This window comes from Monodon monoceros, unplaced genomic scaffold (assembly GCF_005190385.1).
Source record: "Monodon monoceros isolate NGI ecotype Baffin Bay Population unplaced genomic scaffold, NGI_Narwhal_1 Super_Scaffold_19, whole genome shotgun sequence".
Lineage (NCBI taxonomy): Eukaryota > Metazoa > Chordata > Mammalia > Artiodactyla > Monodontidae > Monodon > Monodon monoceros.
The window spans coordinates 13,601,780-13,628,569 of NW_021703775.1; the positions used below are offsets into that span (position 1 = coordinate 13,601,780).

The 26,790-nt window shown below is 55.9% G+C and overlaps 1 protein-coding gene across 1 annotated transcript in view; it reads left to right on the forward strand.

Annotated features, from left to right (window-relative positions):
- Positions 1-24,337, forward strand: part of POLR1A (RNA polymerase I subunit A) — a 75,712-nt gene extending 51,375 nt beyond the window's left edge. The window contains exons 17-34 of the mRNA XM_029232224.1: positions 1,027-1,109; positions 1,214-1,372; positions 3,194-3,292; positions 4,302-4,454; positions 5,737-5,819; positions 7,645-7,810; positions 8,652-8,873; positions 9,788-10,002; positions 11,081-11,248; positions 12,119-12,254; positions 12,758-12,915; positions 17,590-17,716; positions 18,997-19,107; positions 19,678-19,971; positions 20,720-20,920; positions 22,145-22,262; positions 22,750-22,914; positions 23,298-24,337. Coding sequence (XP_029088057.1) covers positions 1,027-1,109; positions 1,214-1,372; positions 3,194-3,292; positions 4,302-4,454; positions 5,737-5,819; positions 7,645-7,810; positions 8,652-8,873; positions 9,788-10,002; positions 11,081-11,248; positions 12,119-12,254; positions 12,758-12,915; positions 17,590-17,716; positions 18,997-19,107; positions 19,678-19,971; positions 20,720-20,920; positions 22,145-22,262; positions 22,750-22,914; positions 23,298-23,398 — 2,759 coding nt within the window. The 3' untranslated portion in view covers positions 23,399-24,337. The remainder of the gene's footprint in view (positions 1-1,026; positions 1,110-1,213; positions 1,373-3,193; positions 3,293-4,301; positions 4,455-5,736; positions 5,820-7,644; positions 7,811-8,651; positions 8,874-9,787; positions 10,003-11,080; positions 11,249-12,118; positions 12,255-12,757; positions 12,916-17,589; positions 17,717-18,996; positions 19,108-19,677; positions 19,972-20,719; positions 20,921-22,144; positions 22,263-22,749; positions 22,915-23,297) is intronic.
- The last annotated feature ends 2,453 nt before the right edge of the window (positions 24,338-26,790 follow it).

A 26,790-nucleotide genomic window follows, 5' to 3' on the forward strand; every position in this document is an offset into this window, starting at 1 on the left:
GGCCAAAGTGCAAAGACCATCAGGTGCCGAGAGACTGGGAGGGCGCAGGGCCAAGCTGGGCGTCGAGCTCGGAGGGCAGGCTGGGCTAGCCATGCTGCCTTCTAGCCCTCGCAGCCGGAGGCTGCTGGAGGGACAGCAAGGCAGTCTGGAGCTGACCCCGTGGAAGGGCCCACTTTCATGGTTGTGGCTTCCTCGCAGAGGGACAGTTTCTTTCCCCTCCTGCTCACACAAGTTCTTTAGAGGCTCTCAAGCTTCCAGGACTTTGCATGTGGGAGTCCCAGCCACCTTAGCCCCGCTTTGGAACAGTGCAGCCTTTGTCTCCCTTCCCACTCAGACCTTGGCCGAGGGACTTTGGAGTCCAGTAGCTCTCAGATGTAGACAGAAAATAGTTCATTGAAAGAGAAAGTGGGAAGACTTCTTGCCCAAGGTGAGGAATTCCTCAGCCCTTTGAAGCCAGAAGGACAGGCTTAACTGAAGTGACCCAGGCTTTCCTCCTTCCAGTGCAGTGACGGGGACCTGCGGTGGTGGTCCCTGTCCCCCAGGCTCGAGCATGTCTGTGTGTGTGCCTGCACACGCGTTCTCACAACCATATAGGCTGGGCCCTACGCAGTGTGACTCCTGGCAGTCAAAACTAGGATGTCCTCCCCCTCCCTCTCTTCTTCCCTCAAACTCAGTTTTTCACCCGAAACGTCATCTTCACCTCTAGCCCATCCATCCAACATGTTTTTATTGAATGGAGGGAGTATAGCTGGTGGCTAAGAGCACAAGTTTGGGACGTGGGCTTGGATTTACTCTCTGCTACTGGAACTCTGGGCTCAAGTTCGAGCCTTAAGTTTTGTCATTTGTAAAACGGTAAGCCCGTAAGGGATGGTAGCAGTCTCTTAATGGTGATATGAATGTCACCATCATTGTCCAAGTGCTCCCTGCATGCGTGGCACCATGCTCCGTGCCCTGACCTCACCAAGTTCACAGCCTGGTGAGAAGTCAGGCCCGGTCGCATCCAGGCTTGTCTATTTCACTTCACAGGCGTGGAAGACATTTTGGTCAAGCCGAAGGCAGATGTCAGAAGACACAGGATCATTGAAGAGTCCACCCACTGTGGGCCTCGGGTGAGGAGGGCCTGGGTGGCTACTGCCTGCCGCAGAGGGTTGGCTGGGCTCCACACCCTCCTCACTTGGCTGCAGCCTTCGACGTTTTCCTTTTCTCATTCTAGGCTGTCAGGGCTGCGTTAAACCTTCCAGAAGTGGCATCGTGTGATGAGGTCCGAGGGAAGTGGCAGGATGCCCATCTGGGCAAAGACCAGAGGGATTTTAACATGATTGATCTGAAGTTCAAGGAGGAAGTGAATCATTACAGCAATGAAATTAACAAGGTTAGTCCAGCAGTGTGTGCACTTACCACCACCATTTTGAATGCTGGTTTTTTAAAAAATTACATTTTGATTCTCACTCTGGGCTCTTTGGAGCAATTTGGCTGTTTAATAGCTGACTAGGTGAGACGTGAGGTGGGACGAGTAGAATTGATCGTTTTGAAAAGCCAAGGGCTTCATTCCCTCACCCCGTTGGGGTCTGGAAAGGTCTTTGATGAATGCTGAGGAAGAAGGCATTGCTCTATTTTTCTTTCTTTTTTTTTTTTTTTTTTTGACCACGCACAGCTTGTAGGATCTTAGTTCCCCGACCAGGGATTGAACCCAGGTCCTTGGCAGTGAAAACACCGAGTCCTAACTACTGGACCACCAGGGAATTCCCCACTATTTTTCATTTTAAATGTTTGTATTTTGGGGTAACTGCATTAAAGGGGATGGAAGGATATCTTTCCCAGGGGCCACTGCAAGGTGGAGGGGCAGAATGAAGGATCAAAACCACCAGTGCTGCTTGTATGGGGGACCCAGGGGTGAAGGCCTGGGTTCGAATCCTGGCTCTGCCGCAGACTTGCTGTGAGATCTCGGGCCTTGTGTGATGTGAGCGGTCTGAGCCAGGTGTCCTCCCCCAGGGGGATGGGGATGGGAAGAGCACCTGCCTCGTGGGCTTGCAGGGAGGATTCAGGAGCTAATCTGCACAGTGCCCTGGGTTAGGTGAGCGCCCTGCCAGTCCTCCAGAGCCCCTTCCTGCGCAGCTGAGAAAGGAGAGGGATGTCCCCGCACAAGCCAGGATGGCAGACCCCGTTCTCTCACCTTCTCAGCCCAGAGCTGGGGCTCCCAATCCTGCGGCTTGAAGGAGCCGACCTGGCCCTCACCCTACCTCCTGGGCCTTGAGGCCCCACCTGAGGAGGAGGGAGGGAGGCGTGGCCAGTGCCCAACAGAAGTCAGTGTTTGCTCGCAGAGTCCTCTGACTGGCTGTCAGCATCCCCTCAGCTGCCAAGAATGCAGACCTTGTTGGTACAGTTCCGTCCTTGAGAGGCGTGGTTCAGAGGAGCCCTCCAGTACCGTGTGAAAACCAGGCTCAGCTTCTAGGGCTGACTAGGGATGCTGCAGGTGGGGCGTTGTCTCAGAAGCATCTTGGGATTATTTCTTGCTCCTCCATCTCTTCCCGTCCACTCTGCCTCTCCTGTGTGGGGCTGGATCTCTGCAACCCTAGGCAGAAGCTTAGATAGACTCAGAGCTCCCCCCACCTCAGCATCTCCCTGGTCCCCCTGGGGGCTTCGCCAGCTTCCGCTGGCCCAGGAGCCAAGGTGAGCCTCCTGCTTGGTACTTGGGCAGCATGTTGGGAAACGTGAATGTGACACAGACATTGGTCATCATTGGTACTGTCCAGGGCCAGGCCATGCTCTGCTGGACAGGTTCCCAAGGGCACCACCTTAGGTTTTATTTTTTACCAGCTGCTTTTCAGAATCATGAACTGGAGATGCTGGCCCCTCTGCATCTCCTTTCCGGCTTCTTGGCAGAGGTGTCAAGAGAACGCAGCACCCTGGGCCATCCTCTTTTTTTTTTTTTTTTCTTTTTTTTAGTTGTTATTGGAGTATAGTTGATTTAAAATGTTGTGTAAGTTTCTGCTGTACTGGGCCATCCTTTAGACTTCTCTCTAGGGCTTCTAGCCAAAGGGTTGCTGCGGGATGAGACTTCTTACCTCGCGTGAGCTCTGGCGCCTCTCTCTAGATAAATAGTCTGTGTTGGCTCCTGCATCCTGGATTTACCTTCTGAACCTGGGATTCCCAAGAGGGTGAGTCATGACCAGCGCGTGTGTTCCATCTGCAGGCATGCATGCCTTTCGGCCTGCACAGACCGTTCCCAGAGAACAATTTGCATATGATGGTGCAGTCTGGAGCCAAAGGTTCAACTGTGAATACCATGCAGGTATGAGCCACGGCGGGTGCTGGCTGGTTTGCAGAAGGGTGGGGTAGTTGCAGGAGGCACTTTTCAGATTTGTTTCTATTTTTAAAAGGATCCACGTTCCGTACAAAATGGGGCAAGTACTGAAAAATACAAAAGTATGTGGAAATCAGTGCAGGTGCTAACCACTGTTAAGTGTTGTAGACAGATACTGACACAAGTATCCAGATACTGATGTGTACCAAACAGATACCTGTTGTAAACTTACATACTGTATGATTATACATAGTCACATTATATATAAACACGGTGTGTGTGTATTTATAATCTTAGCTGAGATCCTGAAATGTTGCACGGTCTGCTTTTTTCATTTAGTGTTACATTATAGGCATTGTCCTAGAGGTTTCTTAACCTTTAATTTTTGGCTCATTATGGAGGACCAATTACTGCAGTGCTATCACAGCATTTTCACAAATTTTAGCAACTTTTAAAAAATATCTTGATGACCTTGAGAGGGTCTCAAGGACCATCTCATTATCTGGTGAGTAGAGAGCAATAGGAATGGGCTTAAAAGGCTGGAGGCCATCGGGAAGCCCTTTCGACTAAATAAAATCCAGACCTGCTGCTCTTCTCCCCCCAAGAACATTAATAGGCAGTTTTATTCTCTTTTGACCTGAGGCTGTTAAAGATCACAGTAAACTATTTTTTCTGCTATAGTCTCAGTTTCCCTGTGAGGACCTGAGGGTCCTGTCCAAGTATAACACGTGATGCTTCTGAAACATGGCTGCTTTTACAAACACCGTCCATTTCAACTGAGTCCAAATGCGAAAATTGCCGTCATGGAAAGGAAGACATAGTTATCTTCCTGAAAGGTCAGCTTTCTGGGCTCGTTTAGCAATCTAGGTTGGCCTTCAGGAACTTGGATCCCATGCAGTTTTTCTGGAAGAGCAGGCCCCCCCATCCCCTGCTGGGACAGAGCATCATTTAACGAGCATGTGGGTCTTCAGTTGCCTTTGGGTTTCCTTTCTCCCAGATCTCGTGCCTGCTGGGCCAGATCGAACTGGAAGGCCGGAGACCCCCGCTGATGGCATCTGGCAAGTCACTGCCCTGCTTCGAGCCGTATGAGTTCACCCCCAGGGCTGGCGGCTTCGTCACTGGCAGATTCCTCACCGGCATCAAGCCTCCTGTATGTAGTTTGGTTTTTCCTTTGGGCCGTCCTCCTCATCTCTTAAGCTCAACAGTAAGAGGCCTGTGACCTTCACCAGCAGCTTTAAGCAAAGACAGCCAAGTAATAAGTGCCATGCTATCCCTGCTTACCCACTAGACCCTGGGGCCTGCAAGGACCAAGAGGACGCAGCCATGTCGTGTTTACCATCATAATGCCAGAGCCAGCACGGTGCCTAGCGCATCGTGGGTGCTCGGGAGGGATTGCTGGTGGATGGGAAGATGAATAAGACCAATCCCAGCTCTGCCTCTTCCTGCTCTGCGCCCTTTCTCCACCGGTTCTTCCCTGCATCTGAGGGCAGCTGGGGACGGCGAGGCCCCTCACCAGGGTGCTCTCTGTGGCCAAAAGGAGCATCACAGAGACTTATTTCACAAAGCTTCCCTAAGAGAACCTCCCCTGGCTCCTCCTTGACCTTGGGAAAATTGACCAGCGGTAGCAAATGTCTAGTTTTTCCTCAGTCAGCAACAAAACTCTCCCTTAAGAGAAAGGTTTTCTCCTCACACTTGGCAGAAATGGCTTTTCGACTGTTAGTACCTTCTGTTCCCTGGTCTAGTGCGTCTCTGCAAGGACGCCTCTTGTGGTCAGACAGCTAAGTCCAGGTTGTGAACGGGACCAACCCTTTGTGTCAGGGCCACCAGCTGCTCCCAGGGCTCCTCCCTCAGTCCCACACGGACTCTCCAGTGGTCATCCGTGGCCCCTGGCGAAGGGTGGTGGAGAGCTGTCGTAGACCAGAGAGTTCTGAACTCTGGTTGCGACCCCTTAGTGCATCGTGAAATGATTGACTTCATGGAATGAAACAGAGTCGGGTGGTAAAGCATCAGAGTGAGGGATGGGGTCGTTTCATAGAGTTTTAGCTCGAGTCGTGTTATCTTTTATCGGCTCGTGTGTGTGTGTGTGTAGGTGCGTGTTTGCTGCTTACTGTTATAAACCCATTTCTCGTGGAATTTTGGAAAACACTGCATGATGAGGCGGCAGTGCCATTTCTGTGTGGAAGATGGGGTGCATGTGGGGTGTGGGACATGGCACTGAGGACGGACTCCTGGGCATGGGAGCTGGCACTTCTGTTCCATTTGTCTCTCTGCGCTCGGGCAGAATAAGACAGAGGCAACCCCAGGGGAGGGCAGGAGTCCCTGGGGCCGTGGGAGACGTCAGAGCTGCCAGGGGCACTGGCTTGAGCCACCCTTTAGGAAGCACACCGTCCTCACTGCCACCCCTGGGACCTGGGTCCCCGCTTCTCCCACAGGAGTTCTTCTTCCACTGCATGGCCGGGCGAGAGGGTCTGGTGGACACGGCTGTGAAGACCAGCCGCTCCGGCTACCTCCAAAGGTAAAGAGCACCTGCTCTGCCACCTTTAGGTGGCATCAGCGTCGCAGGTCCATTCACCTCTGTCATTTTTTTCACATTTTCATTGACAATTCACTTAAGATCCCTTTGGATGAAAAAACTTCTAGAAAAAAATGTCCATGGGTGGCCCAAGACAGAAAATAGCCGATATCCTTCCCCTCCTAGAGGATCGGTAAAGTGTGAGCTCAGAGGTTTATAGGAAGGGCCCGTGAGTCAGCGTGTGTGCCTTTCCCTGGGGGAAAGGTCCTGGGTGGTGATGATCTGGTCCCCCCCCCCCGCCCCAGGAGGGCTCTGTGGTTGGGCCAGAGAGGATTCCAGGCCCCTTGGGTCCGGCACTCGGAGCCAGGCCGGTCTCAGTTTTAAGCTTCAACCTCCCACCTGCCCGAACAGGCCAGTCAGAGGAGCTACGTGTTCCCTTTCCTCCCAGAGAGGAGGTTAAACAAGCAGGTCTGGACTGGTGCGCCCTGAGTTCCTGCATCCGGCGTGGATTACAGGGCCAGATCCACCTGTGAGCAGGGGTTACGCCCCACCTCCATCCTCTTAAATCATTCAAGGATACCTGTAGAGTGTAGAAAAAGCTAGGAATCGAGTGATCACGTGAGTCTGGGGGTGGGGGATCTGTGTCGGGGGCCATCTGAATGCAGGGCAGGGAAGAGGAGGGTGTTGGGGATCCGGGCTGGCATGAAGAGCAGTAGCCACTGGGGCAAAGGGCACAGCTGTCCGCAGGACCCCTCTGCCGGTGGAGGGTCACGGCAGAAAGGGCGAGTGCCTTCCTTCAGACAGGAGGGGCCGTAGGTTGGAAGGCTGCCTCTTGTGGGTGGCGGTGGAAAGGGAGAATCCGACGCGGTGAAGACGTGGGGCAACCGGCTGAAATGAACAAGAGGCAGGAGGCGTCAGGCCTGAGTGGCAACACAGTGGCACGGTGGACAGAAAGCAAGACGCTGCAGAGGGGAGAGAGAAAGTTGTGGCTGGCGTGAGGGGGCAGCGGCAGGATAAGCAAGGGGACACGTTCCAGGGAGGGGGCCTGAAGCTCGGGAGAGGCCTGGAGATGCATCCTCCGGGGCCATGGCTGGTGCTGAGAGCTGCAGCCCTGTGAGGTGCCTGGTACCTCAGCATCTTCGGCAAAGGGGACCTGGATGCTCAGCTCCAGCCTTGCCAGGCCCTGGGCTGGGTGCCGAGAAGATAGTGCCGAGCTCTGTCCTTGGAGCTCGGGGGACCAGTGGCTCCTAGGAGACCCCCTCTGAAGGTGGCAGGAGGAGAAACCAAGGCAGGGTGGCCAGAGAAGTAAGCTAAGGCCAGCACCAGGGCAACAGAGGCGGGCAGCTTGAGGGCGGCAGCTGACCGCTGGGAGCACTGAGGAAAAAAGGCACCGGGTTAGGGCTGTCACGTCAGCATTTAGTTCCTAAGGTCCCCTTTGTCCCTGACAGTCTCTGGACTAATGGCGTGAGAGAAGCATTGGATGGGGAGACAGCCCCGCTGCTTTGCCTGCCTCCTGGGTCTAAGGACACTGGTCCCTGGGGAGCCCTGCCATGCCAGGGAGCGACGGAGCAGGCAGTGGTCCCAGCAGCTGGGGCTGGAGCTGGGAGTCGGGGTCGAGCGGGGCAGCCAACCTCCTCAGGACACGTGGCTGCAGCCCCTGGCCGCGAGGTGCTGTAGCTCAGAGCCTGGGGCACGGGAGCCAGCCTGTCCTGGGGGCTTGCCTGGCTGCAGGACAGCAGTCCCCTTTTCTGCCTTCCATCCGCTCCATCAGAGGCTGCCCTGGGAGGTGGCGAGCCTGGTGGGCGCTGAGCCAGTGGTCCCTGTACAGGTGCATCATCAAGCACCTGGAGGGGCTGGTCGTCCAGTACGACCTGACAGTCCGCGACAGCGACGGCAGCGTGGTGCAGTTCCTGTATGGGGAGGACGGCCTGGACATCCCCAAGACACAGTTCCTGCAGCCCAAGCAGTTCCCCTTCCTCGCCAGCAACTGTGAGGTAGTGTGCCGGTCCCCCGCGCCTGTGGGTCGTGGGGCGGGGGCCGTGTGGTGGGCCTTCCGCCCTGAGCCTTGCCACTCAGAGTGGCCGCTGAAAACTAGAGTGGGAAGAGTTCAAAAGCACCAGGCGATGCCTTGGAACGCCTGACCTTGTCAGAGCCCCTCCCTCTGTGTGCTTCATCCCGTGAGATGGCAGAGAGGCACGCATACATCTAGAAAAACTGCACCATGTGGGGCATTTGCCTTGTGCCGGGCCCTAAACTAGAGCGCACCATGGCTGCTGTCTCCTTTCCTCCTCCCTGCAGCCTGGGGACGCAGGTGGCCCTCTGCCCATTTTACAGCCAAGGTAGCTGAGTGTCAGGGTTTCAGTGACGAGCTGGTGAGTGGTAGGGCTTGTGTCTGCACCCAGGCCCTCTGACACACAAGCCCGCGGTTTTCATGCCACACCTTACTGCCCCAAGAGCGATCGTCACCGTTAGCTCAGCAGTCACCCTGTTTTACAGATTGGGAAACTGAAACTGAGATGGCCTGTCCAAGGTCATGAAGCAGGTGGTCGAATTGAAGGTTGTACTCCGGGGTTGGCTCCTTTCCATGCTGGCGCCGTGTTCTGGAGGGACTCTGAGTGTCACGGTCTCTCCCCCGTGACCTCAGCTCCTGAGACTGCCAGCTCCCAAGTCTGATTGGCACAGGGTGAGGGCCCTGGTTAGCAGTGGGCGCTCAGACCCCCCAGGGGCATCGTGAGGGCTCCACACGGGCCACCTCCATCCTGTGAAGTTGTGTGACGTGGCCCTTGCGTTACGCCCTCATCTCTTTGGTTTTGTCTGTGTGGTCTGTTTGTTTAGGTGATAATGAAATCGAAGCACCTCCATGAAGTTTTATCCAGAGCAGATCCCCAGAAAGCTCTCCGCCACTTCAAAGCCATCAAAAAATGGCAAAGCAAGCATTCCAACACCCTGCTGAGAAAAGGCGCCTTCTTGAATTATTCCCAGAAAATTCAAGCAGCTGTGAAAGCCTTGAACCTCGAGGGCGCAAACCAGAACGGCCGCAGCCCTGAGACTCACCAGGTAATGCTGGGGTTCGGTGGGGGGCGGGAGTGGGCGATCAGTCAGGGGTTGAGGGGATGAGGAAGGAGTTGTTTTCCCGGTGGAAGGTACAGTCATGAAATCTGGCTTCATTCAGTGCTGGTCAGGAAACATGGCACTCAAATAGGGATTTAAGGAAGGGAATCTTTACAGAGGTGTGGACAGGGTTCCAGGAAACTAACTAGGGCTGGTAAGTTGGGTTCCCACCTGCCCCCCACAGGCATGAACAGTCACCAGGAGTGGAGAGGGTGGCCGTGGGCAGAGGCCACCTGACAGGAGCCCTCAGTAAAGAGTTCTGGGCTCCGAGATCCATTAGAGAGGGCGGGGGATGAATGCCCAGCCTCACTCTCCTCCCACATCCCCTTCTGCTTCTGGGACCTCCCATCAGCCAAGCACAGCTGGGAGCCAGGAGGCAGGGGAGCGCTTTGAAGCAGTTGCTGTGGGACAGCTTTGGGGCATCGAGCGTGTGAAAGCCTGGGTGGGAGACAAACAGGGATCCAGCACAGTCACCTGGCTTGTGGTGACTGTGTCCTTGTTGACCTGAGACAGCCCTGGCTTTGCCTCTCATCCCAGTAGTATTATTAATAGTGCCCCATTTTACACTACAAGACACTCAGTTTGGACAGTAACTTAACGTGGTCACCCTGCCTGTGCTTGAAGGGCCAGGACGAATCGCTTGTAGAGTCATGGTAAAGCAGTGCGCCCTGGGATGGATTCGGTTTCTCCGTGTTTCAGATGTCAAGATGGCCTTCTCGTTGCCGTCAGGTTTCTGTCTCTTTCCCCTTTTCTCATTTGAAGCCAGTGCCTCTGATATGCCTTATCTTACGGGGCATCCCAGGAAGAGAAGCCTATTCCTGGTGTCCTCCAGCATAGCTGAGGCCCGTCCTTCGTTTCAGATGTTGAGGATGTGGGCTGAGTTAGATGAGCAGAGCCGGAGGAAATACCAGAAGAAGGCGTCTCCTTGTCCTGACCCCAGTCTGTCTGTCTGGCGCCCAGACATCTACTTTGCATCAGTGTCAGAAACATTTGAAAAGAAGGTGGATGACTACAGTCGCGAGTGGGCAGCTCAAGCAGAGAGGAGTTACGAGAAATCGGAGCTCTCTCTGGACCGGTAATGACACTGATTTATTGCACAGCACACACAGAGGGAGAATCTGCTCCTCAGGCCCTTCCCCGCCCACTCTGGCAGCCTCCTGGGTTCAAGACCCCAGCAAGAAGGAGGGAAGTGAAACAGAGGGCGCCTTGCAGGCCCTGAGGCCTGTGGGACGGATGAGAGCAGGTAGGCAGGAGTGCGCCCCCCATCTGGGCCACGACGGAGAAGAGCGCTCTTTGGGGACAGAGCCCTGCACAGGTGGCCCCTCTCTTGAGTGTGGTGTGGTGGGCACGGTTATGTGAGAATCAGGGAATCTGGTCAGCAGCTGCCAACCCTGTGAAGCTGGTCAGAAGCTGCCAACCCTTCACTGGTTTGAAGTAGTAGGGAGAGAAGACACATCAGGTCAGCAGAAAGTCTGACTTTTGAAAAGAACTTGCATAGAAACGTAGTTCTATTACCTTCCTCTGTGTTCAAACGTAATGTCCCGTTTAGTCGCTGTTTGTTGAGCCGCTTCCTTGTCCTATGTTCCGGGGTAATACAGTGTTCCTTGGCTGTTCTAAAAGGGCCGACATTCGTAGGAAGAAGGGTTAGTGAATTACAAAATTGTGGAGTGTGCACATTTCCGATGTAGCCTGTAGCCATTTGCACTAATTAAGAAAGTAAGCACCCCCTTCCCGCCTCCCCCCCCCATATCCCCATAATTGCTCAGTGAACCTCTTCCTACTTTGTACAGAGGGAGGTTTAAGCCCTCTCCAAGCCGTCACAACTACTGGGCAAAAAAAGAATTAACAAAGGGAAACGTGAATAGTGAGCTCACTAGTTCCGTGACATTCTCAGGGTGAACGTGAACAGTCCGAGCATGGACATCTAGAGCTTCAGCTACCCAGCTGGGCTCTGTGCTGTGTCATTTAGGACATTTCAGGGTCACTGGCCGGAATTTAAGGCTTAGAAGGACCATTTGTTTAGGAAGAAACAAGCCCAGAAAGAGGGAGAGGTAACAGGTCCATGTACCCTGCTTGCGGGTGGCATTGACAGCTCCTGACAGGCAGGTAGTGTCTGCGCCCCTGACTCCTGCTGTCCCCTGCCCCATCTCCAGGTTGAGGACTCTTCTGCAGCTGAAGTGGCAGCGCTCGCTGTGTGACCCGGGAGAGGCCGTGGGCCTGTTGGCCGCACAGAGCATCGGGGAGCCCTCCACACAGATGACCCTGAACACCTTCCACTTTGCCGGCAGAGGCGAGATGAATGTCACCCTGGGCATTCCCAGGTGGGGGACTGCGAGGGTGCAGGGGCTGGGTCTGCCCTAGCCCACTCCTGGGGAGGAAGTCATTTCATTAGAGAGAGAGAGAGAGAGAGAGAGTGTGTCATCAAAGCAGGGATCAGGGTTGGAATTTCCAGAGCCCAATGGGCTTCTGTGGTTGGATCCATGCCCAGGCGTCTTAGCATCTCCATTTATCTCTCCACCAACTCCTGTATCCAAGTTACCTGAGATGCTTGTGAAACTACATACTCCCGGGGTCAGGCCGTCTGGTTGCCCAACTTCGGGGGCACCACTCACCTAGAACATGACCCAAAGGGGCCCTGGCCCTTCAGGTAAAAGTACGCACCTTGCAGGATGGTGGCCGCTGGGTGAGAGGAAAGAAAAGAGATCAGGCTCGCCTGCCTGGCCCGGCTACTTTTTAGCAGAGTGACTCAGGCTCCCCAGCTTCCTGTGGGAGGGAGGAGGGCAGGGTGCACCGTGCAGCCGGGCTGTGCAGGCTGACTGAGCCATGGCCGAGGTCTAGCCATGGTCCCTGTGCCCAGTGAGAGCGCTGCAGACGCTGCTTCCCTTCCCTGCATCTCTTATTCGTTCGGTAAGCACCCACACTGTAATGCGAGACACAGGTGATAGGAAACAGGAAGAAGACACAGCCCTGTCCTTGAGGAGCTCGTGCTCCAGTGGAGAAAGCTGACAGAAGAGTCCCTTGCTGTCACACGCAGGGCCAGAGCTGGGACTCCCTGATCAGCATATCTCCCCCACGAGATCCTGTGGTCTCGCAGATCCTCAAAGAACTGTGACATCTTTATGAGAAAGGCCTCGCAAAAGTAAAGAATCCGGGTACCTCTTACGGTCAGATGTGCCCTTGTTCTGTGACAGGTTGAGGGAGATTCTCATGGTGGCCAGCGCCAACATCAAGACGCCCACGATGAGCGTGCCCGTGTTCAACACCAAGAAAGCGCTGAAGAAAGTGAAAAGCCTGAAGAAGCAGCTCACCAGGGTGTGCCTCGGGGAGGTAATTGTCTCCCTGGGACCCAGGGCTGCAGGCGTTTTCCTGCATCCTCCCATCCGTCCTCCCAACTCTTCTCCCATCCGGGCAGAACAGCCTTTGCCAGCTGTTCAGACCCTGGCTCAGACTCCACCCAGTGAGAGGGAGGCTTTCTCTGCCAGGTGCTAAGCAGGGATGGATCAGGAAGCCTTAAAGGTAATCACTGGTCTGCAGCATTCTTCGTGCCTTAAGAATCGGGACACTTTCTGGGTCAGCTTACCAGCCCCGCTGGAGCCTGCCCCCTCCAGCCTCAGGCCGTTCTCTGGAGGTGTGCCTACAGGGTTGGGGGGGGTCTCTCTCCCCACCCCCCGAGGGATCTACACCAGCAGAGCTTGTTGGAGTTTCTTTGGGATTTTGGCCTGTGGTCCCAGTCCCCCTCCCTGCAAACTCTCAGTTTTCCCATAACCCACTTGTAATGCTCAGTCCCAGGCTTTGGGCAAATTGGTTTCTGTCTGTCAATCTGGTTCTAGGTGTTGGAGAAAATTGATGTCCAGGAGTCCTTCTCTATGGGGGAGAAACAGAACAAGTTCCGGGTGTACGAGCTGCGGTTTCAGTTCCTGCCACACGCGTACTACCAGCAGGAAAAGTGCCTGAGACCCGGGGACATCCTGCATTTCATGGAAACAAGGTCAGGACTCAGGCCGTGCTTATTGCTTGACTTTGTCATGGACCTTGAGGGCTTCTGGCCACAGGACTCCCAGAGACCGGGTGCTTTTGCGCAAATGATTCCTTCAAAGGAGGTGTTTAGAAAAGGAACAGGTCCTGCAGCCTCATGTGGCTTGTGGGTATGACTGCATTAACCGCATTCCCGTCTCTGCCCCCTGTTTTTCTCTCTGGCCCCTGAGTCTCGTGTACTCAGGTTTTGTAGGCTTTAAGATGGAGGAGTTCATGTACCGTAAAGAGAGCAGAGCCCCGTCGCAGTGGTGCTGCTGTGATGCCAGACCAGCACGTGGTGTTAATTTCTGTCATGATGCGGTTTCTGATACATTTATATTCTGCTAAGAAGGAGCAGTGTGCTGACGGCATGCTGCTCTTGAACACAGGTCTATAACTGGGGTTACCTTCAGCTTCGTAGAGAAATTCTGGTTCCCTTCTGGTGGGGAGAAGGAACATCCATTTTCTCTCCAGTTCAAGTCACTGTTGGCCATTGGAAAGCACGGGCCACAGTGCTGAGTGAGCAGGAGTAGGATGGTGGTCGTATTGGGGCTGGGGGAGCCAGGAAGAGCCAGCGAAGCACTTCTGGCTGGCCACCTGACCCTGGATCGCGGTGCGCAGACTCAGATGGCTGCGGGGCCGGCAGGTGAGAAGGCCGGTGAGGCAGGTTGGGGGTCCCCGTCCGGCTGGAGAGCGCGTCACCGGCCTCAAGCGGGCAGGGATGTGGGCCAGGGTGGCCAGACCTTCTGATGCAGAAAAATAAGAAGAAAACCGCCTCTCCTTTTTCTTTCTTTGGCTGTTGGCTTGCTTTTACTTTTTATAGATAAATCTTCTCTAATTTGTAAGCATTGGCAACTAATTAATATCTTTTTAAAAGCCTGGTGAGGGGACTTCCTGGTGGTCCAGTGGTTAAGACTCTGCGCTTCCAATGCAGGGGGAACAGGTTCGATCCCTGGTCAGGGAACTAAGATCCCACATGCCACGCAGCACAGCCAAAAAACTAACTAACTAACTAAATTAATTAATTAAAAAAAAAAAAAGGCTGGTAAGGCTGAAATAGATCCCATATGTCAGCAGGATTTGGCCACGGACCACTAACCACTAACCACTGTCTTGAGTCTAGAACAGCCCTCAGGTTTTCCGGAGCTGCTTGGAAGTAGAGAACTGAAGGCAGAGTCGAGGCAGGATGTCCGTGCACTCAGTCATCCCACAAATATTTACTGAGTGATGCCCACTCACAGGCTAGGCCCCAGGGCAGTTGTGGCTGGGAGGGAGTGACTGTCCTGCCATGGGCCCTGTTCTGCCCTCACCTGAAGATGTGGACTGGCTGCAGCCTGGCCCCCGAAGCAGGTGGCATGTAGGATGGCGGGTGTTGTGGTAGATGAGCTTGGATGTGAGCTCAGCCCTTTGGACGGGGGAGCTTGCTGGGCCTCGGAAGCACCTATGTCGCTCTTCGCCTGGGTGGAGGAGGCTCGTCTTATCAGGCAGGCCCAGTGCTCTCGGGGTGCTGGGTCACGGCGCAGGAGACCTGTCTGTGCCCCAGCTGCCAGCTCATTAATTAACCGGGAGGAACACCACTCCCAGGCGTGCCGCTGTCTGTGCCGGCCAGGCGGCCCTTCCCTGAGAAATCGGAATTCGGGTCACGTGGCCTCCTGAGAATTACCAGGAGCAGGCGGAGTCTGCGCTCTGCCCCATTTGTCTGCATCTCAGGTGTGGGCCTGCCAAGCAGGTAGGTCACATGAGGCGTGCCCCAGGCTGTGCTCAGAGTTCTTTCTCTTTACGTTGCCTTGGGGAATTGAAAATTCATCACTTTTTTAAAAGTTCTTCTTGGTAAGGAAGAGCCCCAGCTTCTTCCCAGTGGTGACAGACTTGGTCAGCTCCTTCTTTGTATTTGGCTCGTGCACTTGAAAGGCTGTGATGAACAAAGCCATGTGCAGTCGCGCCTGGTGGAGCTGCCCTGTGACTTGGGCAGGGGGGCCAGAGGGAGCAGCACGTGGAAGGGGCTGTGGTTGGGCTACCTTTGCCAGGCCTGGGCAGCGAAGCAGCCTCACGCAGGCCCCCTGGAGACCACACGGGGATGGGGGTGTGCCTTCAGAAAAGGGCCCCCCCCCTCCGCCGGGAGCATTTTCTTTTTCCTTTCTCCCTTCCTTTTCTCTCTCTTCCCCACCCTTTTCCCTCCCTTTCTTCCCTGCTTCTGTCCCAGCTGCGGGATCTTGAGACTCTTTTGACACAGATTGGAGAAAAAAAAAATAGAGACACAGAGGCGCTTCCCTAGATGGAGGCGTATAAGCCGTGAAGCTCCGCTCAACATCTGTCCTGGCGCCCACCCCTTTGGGTGTGTGTGGAAATGGTCTGGAAGGTGGGCCGGGGTGGTGAGGTGGCAGGAGTACCGAGCTAGGTGGCAGGGGTGTGTGAGTTCCACGGCCTCCGGTCCCCAGCCGTGTAACACCAAGCCAGCAGTCTGCGGCGAGAGCTTCTGTGAGTCTGACTCTGCAAACAGCAGGTGGTGGAGCTGTTGGCAGGCACTTTCGGAAACAGCCGAGGGTCGTGTTCCCTCGGTAATTATTTATGTGGGACGGAGGTTTCTGTGCAGCTGCCCCCCTCCGGTTCCCCCTCAGTTGCCACATTCCGACAAACAGCACCACCTTCACAGAACAGTCACTGTGGGCCTCCGGTTTCCTGGCTCTGGGCAAAATCACAGAAGGACAGACTCTTTGTACCCCCGGGAGAACTTCTGGCACACAGGTGACATGCCGGCCACTTACCGTTCAGGGGGTTATTCTCCTTTCTCACCTTCTGTCACGTTCTGCACTGGTCCTGTTCACCAGAAGAGGCAGGCAGGGTAGAAAGGATTTGCACCGGGGGTGGTTAGGGAAGGTCTCTTGGGGGGTTCCATCTGTGTTTAGACCCCACTGTGGGCCTGGGCGCGGCTCCAGCAGGTCGATGGGAGGCTGGAGAAATTGATGGCGGCGCACATGGCCCGAACAGAAGCCCAACGATGCACGTGCAGGGGGTGGGAGCAGGTGGGGGATTGGGGTTGAGGCCAGTTGCGGGAATTGAAGTGCTGGCAAGGGAGCCTCAGAGGGGTGATGTCACCTGAAGGGACAGGCCAGGGCGGCAGCCCCACAGCAGAGGGAGGCGACAAGCAGCTTCTGTGTGCGGAGGCAGCCCAGCTTCACAGCCCGTCCGTGTCATTTCGCGCCTTGCAGTCTGCACTGCAGGCTCAGGCGTGGGGCAGGGGCGGTCCCAGCACTTACAGGCGGGGTCAAGGCCCTCGTCTGTCTCTGTCTCCAGACTCTGGCAGAACAGAGGCTTGAACCAGAGCCTGTCCTTTCGGAAACATCTCTTCCCCCCACTCCTCCCGGGTGGACCGTATCTTTCTAAAGTCAAGCCGGGCTTCTCCCCTGTCTGGCCCTCTGGTCTCTGTCCACAGCACCTGGTGACCAGGCTCTTCCTTGGATCGGTGGTGAGGAGGCTTTTTTCTGCCAAGGGTAGAAGCTCAGCCAAAACCCTGTACAACTTTAAAACGTTGGGGGAAAAAAAAAATAGTGGGGAGGGAGAGTAGCAGTCTTTTGTTTTTAATGAACAAAATAGTAAACATCTGACCTGCCTGCTTCTCCAGTTAAAGCTCTAAGTGCCTGTCTTTTCATCCTTGCTTTGCCCTCAGGGCTGGTACATGGTGGGCCCATCATAGGCGCTCGGAGAACACAGGAAGGCTGGCTGGGCAGATGGGGAGCTGATACTTTATATAATTAAAAGAAGGCTGTTTGATGTGCTGCTATGGCCTGATGCAGAAGACGGGCAAGAGGTTATATGAAGAAAGGAGCAGGGGGCGGGAGACAGGGTGAGGCCCAGAGGAAGCAAGAAATAGATAACTCAGGAGGGAAGGACCCAGGGGCCAGGAAAGGTCCTCTGGGCTCTGCCTCAAGTTGGTCCTTTTAAATTGGTTTCGTTCTAACCTGTCGACATGATTTACTGCCACAAAGTAAGTTATCGCCGCCTTGGAGATCCCGATAAGCTCTTCCACATCTTAGTTCTCTCATCAAATTGTCGGGGGTCCCACACCAAGGAGACAGGAGTTGCCAGCCCCGAGCAGTGCCACTTCCTGGAGATGCGGTAGGCGGCGGGCTGGGGGCGGTCTTCGTCCCGGCCGGCCTGGACTCCCCTCTCCCGCTGCAGGCCCTGCCACCCTAGTTAGACGGCCACCACACAGCACCAAGAACTGTCACTTGCTGGGCAGCCAGCCTGCCAGGCCCCATGACAGGTATCGGATGTGGGGTTGTTTCTAATCCCTAAAGCAAGACTGCATGGTATCTATTAATATCCGCGTTTTCCGGACGAGAGAGGTAAAGCTCAGGAGAGCATCTGTGGCGATCGAGGCCATGCACCCTGGGAATGGCAAGGCACGTATTCAGTCCAGGCCTATTGGGTGTGGAGCAGTGTTCCTTCCGATGCGCCATATACCACCCAGAAACAGCAGGAGGGGGAAAAGTGAGCTGAAGGGAGAGGCAGGGTCTCCGTCTCCTGTAGAAGTCCCCAACATCACCTTAGGCGGGTGTGAGATCCTTAGAGCATCCTGTCCCCACAGTGAGGGGAGAATGGAGGTGCTGGTACTGAACGGGGCTGCGTGGCTTTCTTCTCGTTTCAGATTCTTTAAAATTCTGATGGAATCCATCAGAAAGAAGAATAGTAAAGCATCAGCTTTCAGAAGCGTGAACACGCGGAGAGCTACCCAGCGGGATCTAGACGACGAAGGCGAGTCGGAGAGGAGTCGGGTGAGCGAGTCCCCTGAGGGCCCCTTGGGAGGGTCCAGGGCTGGGAAGCACATCGGATGGCGGCTCACTGAGTCAGTTCTCCTAGGACGGCTCTGTGACCATCCTCGGTGCCCCTTGAGCCCCTTCCTGCTGTTGGCCCATCTCTCCACTTACCTTAGCGTTTATCCACTGTTCTGAGAGAGCCGGAAAGCAACACTTCCTTCTTGAGTGTGGCGGGCCACGTCGGGCAGCATGGTCTGCCTGGCCCTGGGTGAGGGCCCCAGGTCATGCATCTCTCTGCTCTCAGGGACCCCTCTGTTGGTGGTTTTTTTTCTCCTGAGGTTAGTCTCAAAGTAATGGTACCCACTGAGGTCTTGGAAGTTCTTTTTCTGGTTTCGTTCACTCTGCCTTTGACTTACCTAGGCCAGATGAATTGAGGCCCACGGAGTACTAGGCAAGGACCAGAGAGGCATTTTGAAGCCGGGAAGTTGGGCTACAGTGACGAAAAAGGATAGAGCCAGGGAAAAACCAGTGGAGGCAAAACAGTCCAGGAATGATGGCACCTCATCTGCCAAGAGGCCCAGGAGCGGTGTGGGGCAGGTCCCTGGGTGTCATCTGAGCCGGCAGTTGGTAGGGCTGTGCTGTGCTTGGACAGGGCCACAACGAAGACTGGTCCTGTCCCTTCCCGGCTCGGTGACCTCAGCTATGTCATCTCCTCTCACTGGGCCTGTCTCCTCATCCCTAAAATGAGGGCCTGGCCTACCTAGAGAGAGAGAGTGCCAGGTCTCCTGTCCCGGGGTCTACTAGTTGGCTAACTCAAGCACAGATGGGCACGGGATGTCTTTGAAAGGCTGCCCAGTCTTAATTCTCAGATCACCCAGAAGGAGACTACAGGGAACTAGGAACCAAGGCCAGGAGAAAGGTATAAATATTTGGCTTTTAAAATACCAAGACAACTCTTTCTCTTCATCTCCACCCATAACAAAATTACTTGGAATAACACCTTCTTTTCATGACTTGAAAAGCCTTGGCACTTCCTTTCTTTTGTTTCTTTTTTTTAAATGCAAGATTTTGCGAGTGGTACGTGTAAAGATGTAGGGTGCAGAGAAGGAAGCGTGGAATCCAGGGGTGGGTAGTGGGGTGGGAGGTAGGTAGATGGATAGTTGGCAAGGTGATAGGTGGCTGAACGATGATGAGCGGATGAGTGGGTGGGCAGGTGGGTGGCTGGGTGAGTGTGGTGGGTGGAGAGATGGATTCACCAGGGTATTAGAGCTCATCTTTCTCTTGTCCCCACACCCCAGGGAGAGCAGGAAGGCGACGAGGAAGAGGAGGGGCACATCGTGGATGCCGAAGCTGAGGAGGGAGATGCTGATGCCTCAGACGCCAAACGCAAGGAGAAACAAGAGGAGGAGGTGAGGGGACCCCTTTGTCACAGATGAGGGCTTGCCCCCTGGTGCATGAGGCCGTGCCTGTGCGTCATGCTGGAACCATCAGGAGCCTTGAAGCAAGGCGGGCTGCCCAGCGCACCAGTGGGCTGAGAAGGCGGTGCTCACGGGGTGGCGGATGGGCACGGGCTGGCCGTCCCTGCGTCTGAATCAGATTCGAGGACCCAGAGGCCTTTGGCAGGGGGAGGAAGTCGGGCCGCCTCCTGTCTTTGCCATGAAAATACCTCCTCCTGCCCGTTACTGGTCCTCCACTGCCATGGTTGCTGCCAGGACAGAGGGCGGTGTGGCAGGGCTGAGCGGCTCCACGGGTGCCAGAGCTAGAGGCACGGGGCGGGGCTCAGCTCAGAGGAGGGGGCCTAGGGGCTGAGGGGCTGGCATCCTCGGGGGAAGCGAGGAGGACGGCGGCCGGGCTGACGGAGCAGGCGAGGCCGGGGTCAGCCAGCAGCTGAGGCCGCTGCAGGGGCGCCTGTTGGGCAGGCCAAGTCCAAACGGCTGGTGGAGCCCGAGTGACGCGGCCTGCGCTCCACCCCCCGCCAGGTCGACTACGAGAGTGAGGACGGTGAAGACGGCGAGGACAGCGAGGACCTGCAGGAGGAAGGGACTGTCCTCGGGGAAGGCACTCCCCGGGCCCAGGCGCAGGAGGAGGAGGGGGGCTCAGGCCCCGAGGAGGACTCGCTCCCCGCCGCCCCACTGGCACAGCCGTGGAAGCCCACCCGCAGCCGGGAGCCCCAGGACGCCGAGGCGGTGGAACGCCGGGTGCGGGCCGTGCGCGAGTGCCACCCGTTCATCGAGGACTACCAGTACGACACCCAGGGCGGCCTGTGGTGCCAGGTCAGTGCCGGGGCGGCCACCGGCTGCTCTCGTCTCCACCCTGGGTCCCTTAAAGAGGCTGGTGACAGCTGTGCACCTGCTACCCCCGGTCATGGCCTCGCACGTTCGACTTTCACACCCTCGTGGGCCAGTCCTCTCTCTGCGCGGGGATCTGAGTCACCAGACCCTACGGGTGCTTTCACGTTGTACTTCAGGTCTCGGCACAACACGTGTGTTGATGTGTATCGGTTGTCATAGAGACCGGCAGAGACACTTCACTCCTCACACCGCCTTTGTTCCTGGCCCCCAGCTTCAGCACTGCAGTGTTGCCTGAGAGACTCGGTGGCTTGGATGCCTGGACGTCTCTACACGCAGACTGGCGTTTTAGTCCTTTCCTTCGGTCCGATTCATTGGTTCCTAAGTGGTAGTGTGGGTACGGAGCCTTGACCGGGATTGCACCCGTGAAAGGACACGTGTTGTGCTTTGTGGTGATTGAAAGGATATCAAGGGTGGTGTGAGTGGATGTGATTTTCACCGTTCTCACCGACATCTGTGAAAACGTTGCTCTGCTGTTTTCTCCTCAGCAGACTGGAGGTGACTGCCGTGTGGCCGCGAAGGCACCCAGCATTCACAGGCCCGGCCTGCCACCCGCTCGCCCCAGCAGGGCCCCGGTGTTCCCTAGTGGGGCTCCGGAGGCGTCTCCCGGGGAACCCGGGCGGTGGGTCTGGGGCGGCCCTCTCCCCAGCCCCAGCTCTCCCTCCTCTTGCAGGTGATGGTGAAACTCCCTCTCATCAAGGTCAACTTTGACATGAGCTCCCTGGTAGTGTCCCTGGCCCAAGGTGCCGTCGTCTACGCGACCAAGGGCATCACGAGGTGCCTCCTGAACGAAACCACCAACAGTAAGAACGAGAAGGAGCTCGTCTTAAACACAGAAGGCATCAACCTCCCGGAGCTGTTCAAGTACGCCGAGGTGCGTGGCCCCACTCCCTCCTGGGCTGTTCGCAGTCCCAGCCCAGGGTCCCCGAACCGAGTCTGCGCCTCCCGGCACACCTCCCGGGGGTCCCCAATGCACGTGAGCCTGGTAAGGCTTGCAGTACGGAACCGGCTTAACTTTACGGAACCCAGAGTTTCCCAAATCACTTTGAGTACAGTTTCTTCTCCTTGAAATTAAAACCTTCCCGAAGTAGACTCGTAAGAAGTAGTTTTCTGAGTCGCTGGCCTGGGGGCTGCTCACTTTACCGGGTGAAGGAGGCCCTGGGTGCAGAGGGGCCCCGCCCCACCCCCACGCCTGGCAGAGGCCTGTGCGCCCTGTTCCGCCTGCTCCCCCACCCTTTCCTCTGGGCTCTCTCCTGCTTCCCCCCAGCTTCACTGAGCCTCCCAGAACCTTCCGAGGTGCTCTCGACCCGTGGGCGCGAGTTTTCCCCACAGAATTCTGAGTTGCCGGGACCAGTTCACTCTTCCCTAGTCCGCGCGCACCAAGCTGGCGAGGCTCTCCGGCCTCACACGCACCCCCCACCCCACACAGCACTGCCCCACTAAGGCCCCTTCTGCCCCAGAGCCTCTCACAGGCTGCTTTCCCGGAGGACGCAGCAGGCAGGGCTCATGCCTCCCGAGAGCCAGCCACTGACAGGCCAAGCTCCGCGTCGTGCTCGTGGGATTTGTCCAGACGAGGCCAGGCAGGCCACCAGGGTCTCTGCTGTTGCCTCTGGGGGTGACCTGCCACAGTGCAGAGCCACCGTGGGCCCCCCGGGGCAGCCGACCTGGAGCCCCAGGCCCCTGATAGGGCCCGGCTGACCCCCATGCAGCAGGCCCAGCCCTGCTCCCCATGCCTGGGGGAGGCGTTTGGGTCTCTGCTGAGGAACTTGCCTCGCCTACCAGGGGAAGCCTCTATCCTAGGAAACAGGTCTCTCCATTAAATAGACAAACACCTTTCTTCCTATTGACTGTAAAGCAGGTACCAAGTCATCCTCTAGCCCTGGTGATGATGAGACAGACCTTGGGGCCCAGCCAGCGTGCTGTTGGCAGCTCTGCCTACACTGTTTCCTTTCGCTAGTCCTGGGCCACCTCGCAACCACTTCGTCATCAGCTGTGCTTGAGTGCCAGCCAAGCGGGGGGGTCGGCCTGGGCGGGGTGTGTCCGCAGGAAGGCGCAGAAGGCCAGGCCCTCCAAACCAACCCCCCCCCTCCTCCCCCAGGTCCTGGATTTGCGTCGCCTCTATTCCAATGACATCCACGCCATGGCCAGCACGTACGGCATCGAGGCCGCGCTGCGGGTGATCGAGAAGGAGATCAAGGATGTGTTCGCCGTGTACGGTAAGAGGGGCTGCGGGTGGCGCTCGGGAGGTCCCGGGGTGTCAATCCAGCTCCGCAGGAAACTGAAATAGGGGCACGGTGAGCATGGAGCCCGTAGGGGATCCTCAGAACCACCGTGGAGAGGGAGTCCCTTGTGGGTCAGTCTTGTCAGTCCCGTCCCCAAGGCCTCCTAGCCTGTTTCTCGTCTGCTGGCCTCTGAGGGAGAGTCTGCTTCCTCATCCTGCCTTCAGGGTTTCAGTTCCCAAGTGCAAACAGTGATTTAGGGTCTTGTGTCCTGCAAGGCTGCTTCCCGTGCTGCTGGATGGAAGTGGAGAGAGATGTAGTAATGGTGACCGGGGAGGGAGGGCTGCCCGCCGAGGTCGGGGGTTAGGGAGCTGAGTGAGTAGGTGACGGAGCTGGAGGGGGGCGCCCTTGTGTCAGGTGATGCGGCTGCCATCGTCCCCTCATCACTGCTTAACCCTCCCTTCGGTTGCCGCCCGTGTGACAGGCATCGCCGTTGACCCCCGCCATCTCTCCCTGGTCGCTGACTACATGTGCTTCGAGGGTGTTTACAAGCCACTGAACCGCTTTGGGATCCGGTCGAACTCCTCCCCACTGCAGCAGATGACGTTTGAGACCAGCTTCCAGTTTCTGAAGCAGGCCACCATGATGGGTCAGTCGTGGGCAGGTGCCCTTGGCCTCCCCTCTCCTGAGTCTGCTCTGGGCAGATGGGCTCGTCCCTCAGGCACCTCTCCACACGCCGCGCATGCAGGGGAGATCTTGGCATCTCACTGCGGGAAGCAGCTGGCAGGGGCGGGCAGCAGATGGGAGAGCTGCCTCTGCCTTTTGGAGAAGAGGGAGAGGGTCTTCCTCTCCTTGAAACGCAGGAGCAGCGCGGCCTCGTTCCCATCAGACCCTGAGCCTCAGCACCATCCCTCGTGGCCTCGGAGGTGCCCCACCCGCCCAGCCTCAGTGTTGAGTGCCGCCCCCCATCGCCTTCCACCACCCCCGACTTCTCCCTCAGCCAACTAACGAGCACTCTTGTGTCTCTCCCAGGATCCCACGATGAGCTGAGGTCGCCGTCAGCCTGCCTCGTGGTTGGGAAGGTCGTCAAGGGCGGGACAGGCCTCTTCGAGCTCAAGCAGCCCCTGAGATAGCAGCCCCTGCGCACTGGCCACCTGGCCTGCCCGTCACAGGAGAGGACCGGGAGACCGGAGTCCCGGGCAGTTCATGGTGACGGTGCAGAGCCCGGCAGTGACTTCGGGGGGGGTCCAAAAGGCAGCCGGCCTCTGGGCTGGACTGGCTTCACCTGGAAAGTGGCTACATTGCTCATCCCTGCCCCTCCCCATCTCACGATGCGCACGAGGTCCACCAAGTCCCCCGAGCCCCTCCGAGGCGGCCGGACCTCCCCCTGTGCTGCAGGAGGCCTTGGAGGTGGAACCCCTGGCCGCCCCCAGGGTAGGGGCGCGAGGTCTCAGTGCTGTGAGCAGCCAGTGACTGCAGGCAGGCTTCCTGCAGGCTCACGACGAGCGGGGGCCCTGCTGCTGCGTGGCCTGCCCCTTCTGGCCGCACCAGCCCCTGGGGACAGAGTTCCCAGAGAGGCCCCTGCTAAGGCTCTTTCTCTGGAACAAGCACAGGTTGGTGGAGACCTCTACCCACCCAGCTTCCGTGCCTGGGGCAGAGCCCTGGCCCTGTTGGCATGTGGCTACGTGTCCTTCTGAACCAGATCAGCCCTGAGTCCAGGGCTGGTCTCTTCGGGGCCCCAGCGGCTCACCCCCAGACATAAAACCCTGGATCCCCAGCCGGGCTGTACCGCTTGAGCAAGTTGCCCGGCTGTCTTTCCCTGGCTCTGCTCTCAAGCCAGCACTGAGACCTGCGTCCCTGTGCAGGCTCTGCTCCATCCGGGGTCATCCGGGCTCCCTTGACCTCTGGTACCAGCAGCAAGCGGCCTTGGCATGGACAGAAAAATCAGAGGACTTGTGCCGAGGCTTTGTAAAACCAGACGCTGTTTCTATTTTTGTCTAATGTTATTCCAACTCAGGCTGAGTAATAAACATCACTGGAACTAGCTGTTGGGAGGAGAAAAGTCTAAAAGACTGCGGGCTTTTTGGTTTTGTTCTTTGCTCTTTGGTTTGTGGTTTCTACATCTGTGACTTGAGAGCCTGGGACTGGAATTACTCAGCGCAGTCACATCTCGGATTCCTCTTCCTGTTTTTTTGGCAGAGGACGTGGAGGGAGAGCTCAGCCCTGGCAGCCTCCCACTCTGACCCCAGCCTGGCCCTGTGGTGTCCCCCTTCCACAGCCAGCTTCTGGCCCTGAGGCCAGGAGAGCAGAAGCCAGTGGGAAGGAGGTAGCTATGTGTGTCTGGGCTGGGAAGGGAGGCCTCGCCTGGGGAGAGTCACCATGCTGCTCCCTCCAAGGTACGTGATGACAGAACCCAGCCTGTGTGTCCTGTGCCCACACTAGAGAAAACCTGGCAGAAACAGGGTTCACCTGGGACTTCCCTGGTGGTCCAGTGGTTAGGACTCCGCTCTTCCACTGCAGGGGGCGCAGGTTCGCTCCCTGGTTGGGGAACTAAGATCCCGCGTGCTGCACAGCGCAGCCAAAAAACAAAAAGAAGAAATAGGGTTCAACCAGGGCTTGCGTACAGAGGATTATGGACAGCTTCTGAGGGGCGCAGGAAGAAGGGTCAGGATGGAATCCACACCACAGGTGAAGATGTGCTCTCTGGGTGTTAAAGGACCAATTTATAACCTGATAATTTCCACTCCTACTGGACTGTGGGAGAGGGTCTTCAGAGGAGGTCACAAGGTGCCCGTTGGACAAATAAGCATGTGGTTACCTGGCCCTAGGGCTCGGCGTAAGCACTTGAGTGTCATGGCTCAGCCCCACCTGGGAACTGAGGGTGCGGAGGTGAAGAAGCGAGCCCCAGACGTGGGCAGGGCCGACATGCTTGCTGAAATCAGACCCCTGACCTGCGTTGGGAGTGGGGTGATGGCCCCCTGCCCTTCCTGCCCGACCATCCATGCGTGTCCTGGGCAGCTCCATTCTATGCGTGTTTCTCTCCTGGAGACCTACTCCTGGTTTGTAAGCAGACGTTCCAGGCTTGCACATCTTGGCAGACCAGGACTCCCTTTCTCCCCTATAGGATTTACACGCTCACTTCAGTGCCACTCTTTGTTCAGCAGCCTCTGGGGGGGTGGGGGGGGTGGCCTCCTTTGCCATTTAAGATGGCATGTCCTTTGGAATATTCTCAGTATTGTAAAGGCTCCTCTCTGAGGGCAAAGTTGATTTTTGGAGAGAGCCACAAGTAGGTCCAAGTCAAACCTGATGAAGAGAATAGGTCAAGCTGCATGATTTTTTTTTTTTTAATATTTACCAACTTCATTTCTTTATTATTTTTTTAAATTTTTTTATTATTTTGACTGTGCCACACGTCTTATGGGATCTTAGTTTCACACCCAGGGATTGCACCCACACCTTCAGCAGTGAAAGCACAGAGTCCTAACCACTGGCCTGCCAAGGAATTCCCCTGAATGATCTTTTTTTTTTTTTTTAATCAAAGTGGAATGGATTGTGATTGGTGGGGTTCCCAAACTTCACAGAAGCTACGAGTTCTCGCAGAACCCCAAGGTGCTGGACCAGACACTGCTCCTGGATGTACACTCCCACCACCCTGTCCCTTCGCGTATCAATTCCTACCTACTTGCTTGCTTCTAACAACACTTAAATTTTTAAAAAATCTCCCCTCTCTAGGTTCTCATCAAAAACACTACCAGCATTCCCACAGGTACCCCAGTGAGTCTTTTGAGACATTTTCTACCTGAATCGAGAAGAAAACCAAGGAATGGATAAAGCCCCCTGTCCCATTCCCAGTCTGTCCCCTTCCCCCAAAATACAGGAGCCACAATATACGTAGGTTCCCCTGGGCCTCCCTGGTCCTTTCAGGGCTGTTACAGGCCGTTACTCTGATAAACCACTTCTGGTGAAAATGTGGGTTCCTTCATGTGTGCCCACCCCAGAACTAGGCTGTGGGGTTTTGTTTTTGTGTTTTAACTTTGGTAAAAATAACATAAAATTTACCATCTTAACCATTTTTAAGTGTGCAGTGCAGTGACATTAAGTAGTTTCATTGTTGCGTAATCATCACAGTTACCTTCATTGCAAAACTAAAACTGTACCCATTCAGTGATAACTCCCCATTCCTCCCTCCCACCAGCCCTTGATAACCGCCATCCTACTTTCTGTCTCTGAATTTGACCACTGCCTGCTATAGGTGGCATGATAAGAGTATTTGTCCTTCTGTGATTGGCTTACTTAACATAACAGCCACAATGTTCATCTATGTTGTAGCATGTATCAGAATTTCCCTCTTTTTAAGGCTGACTAATACTCCATTGTATGTATGTACCATATTTTGTTTATCCATTTACCTGTCAGTGGACTTTGGGGTTGCCTCCACCTTTTGGCTCTTATGAATGATGCTGCTATGAACATAGGTGTACAAATATCTGTTAAAGTACCTGCTTTCAGTTATTTTGGGTTTAGA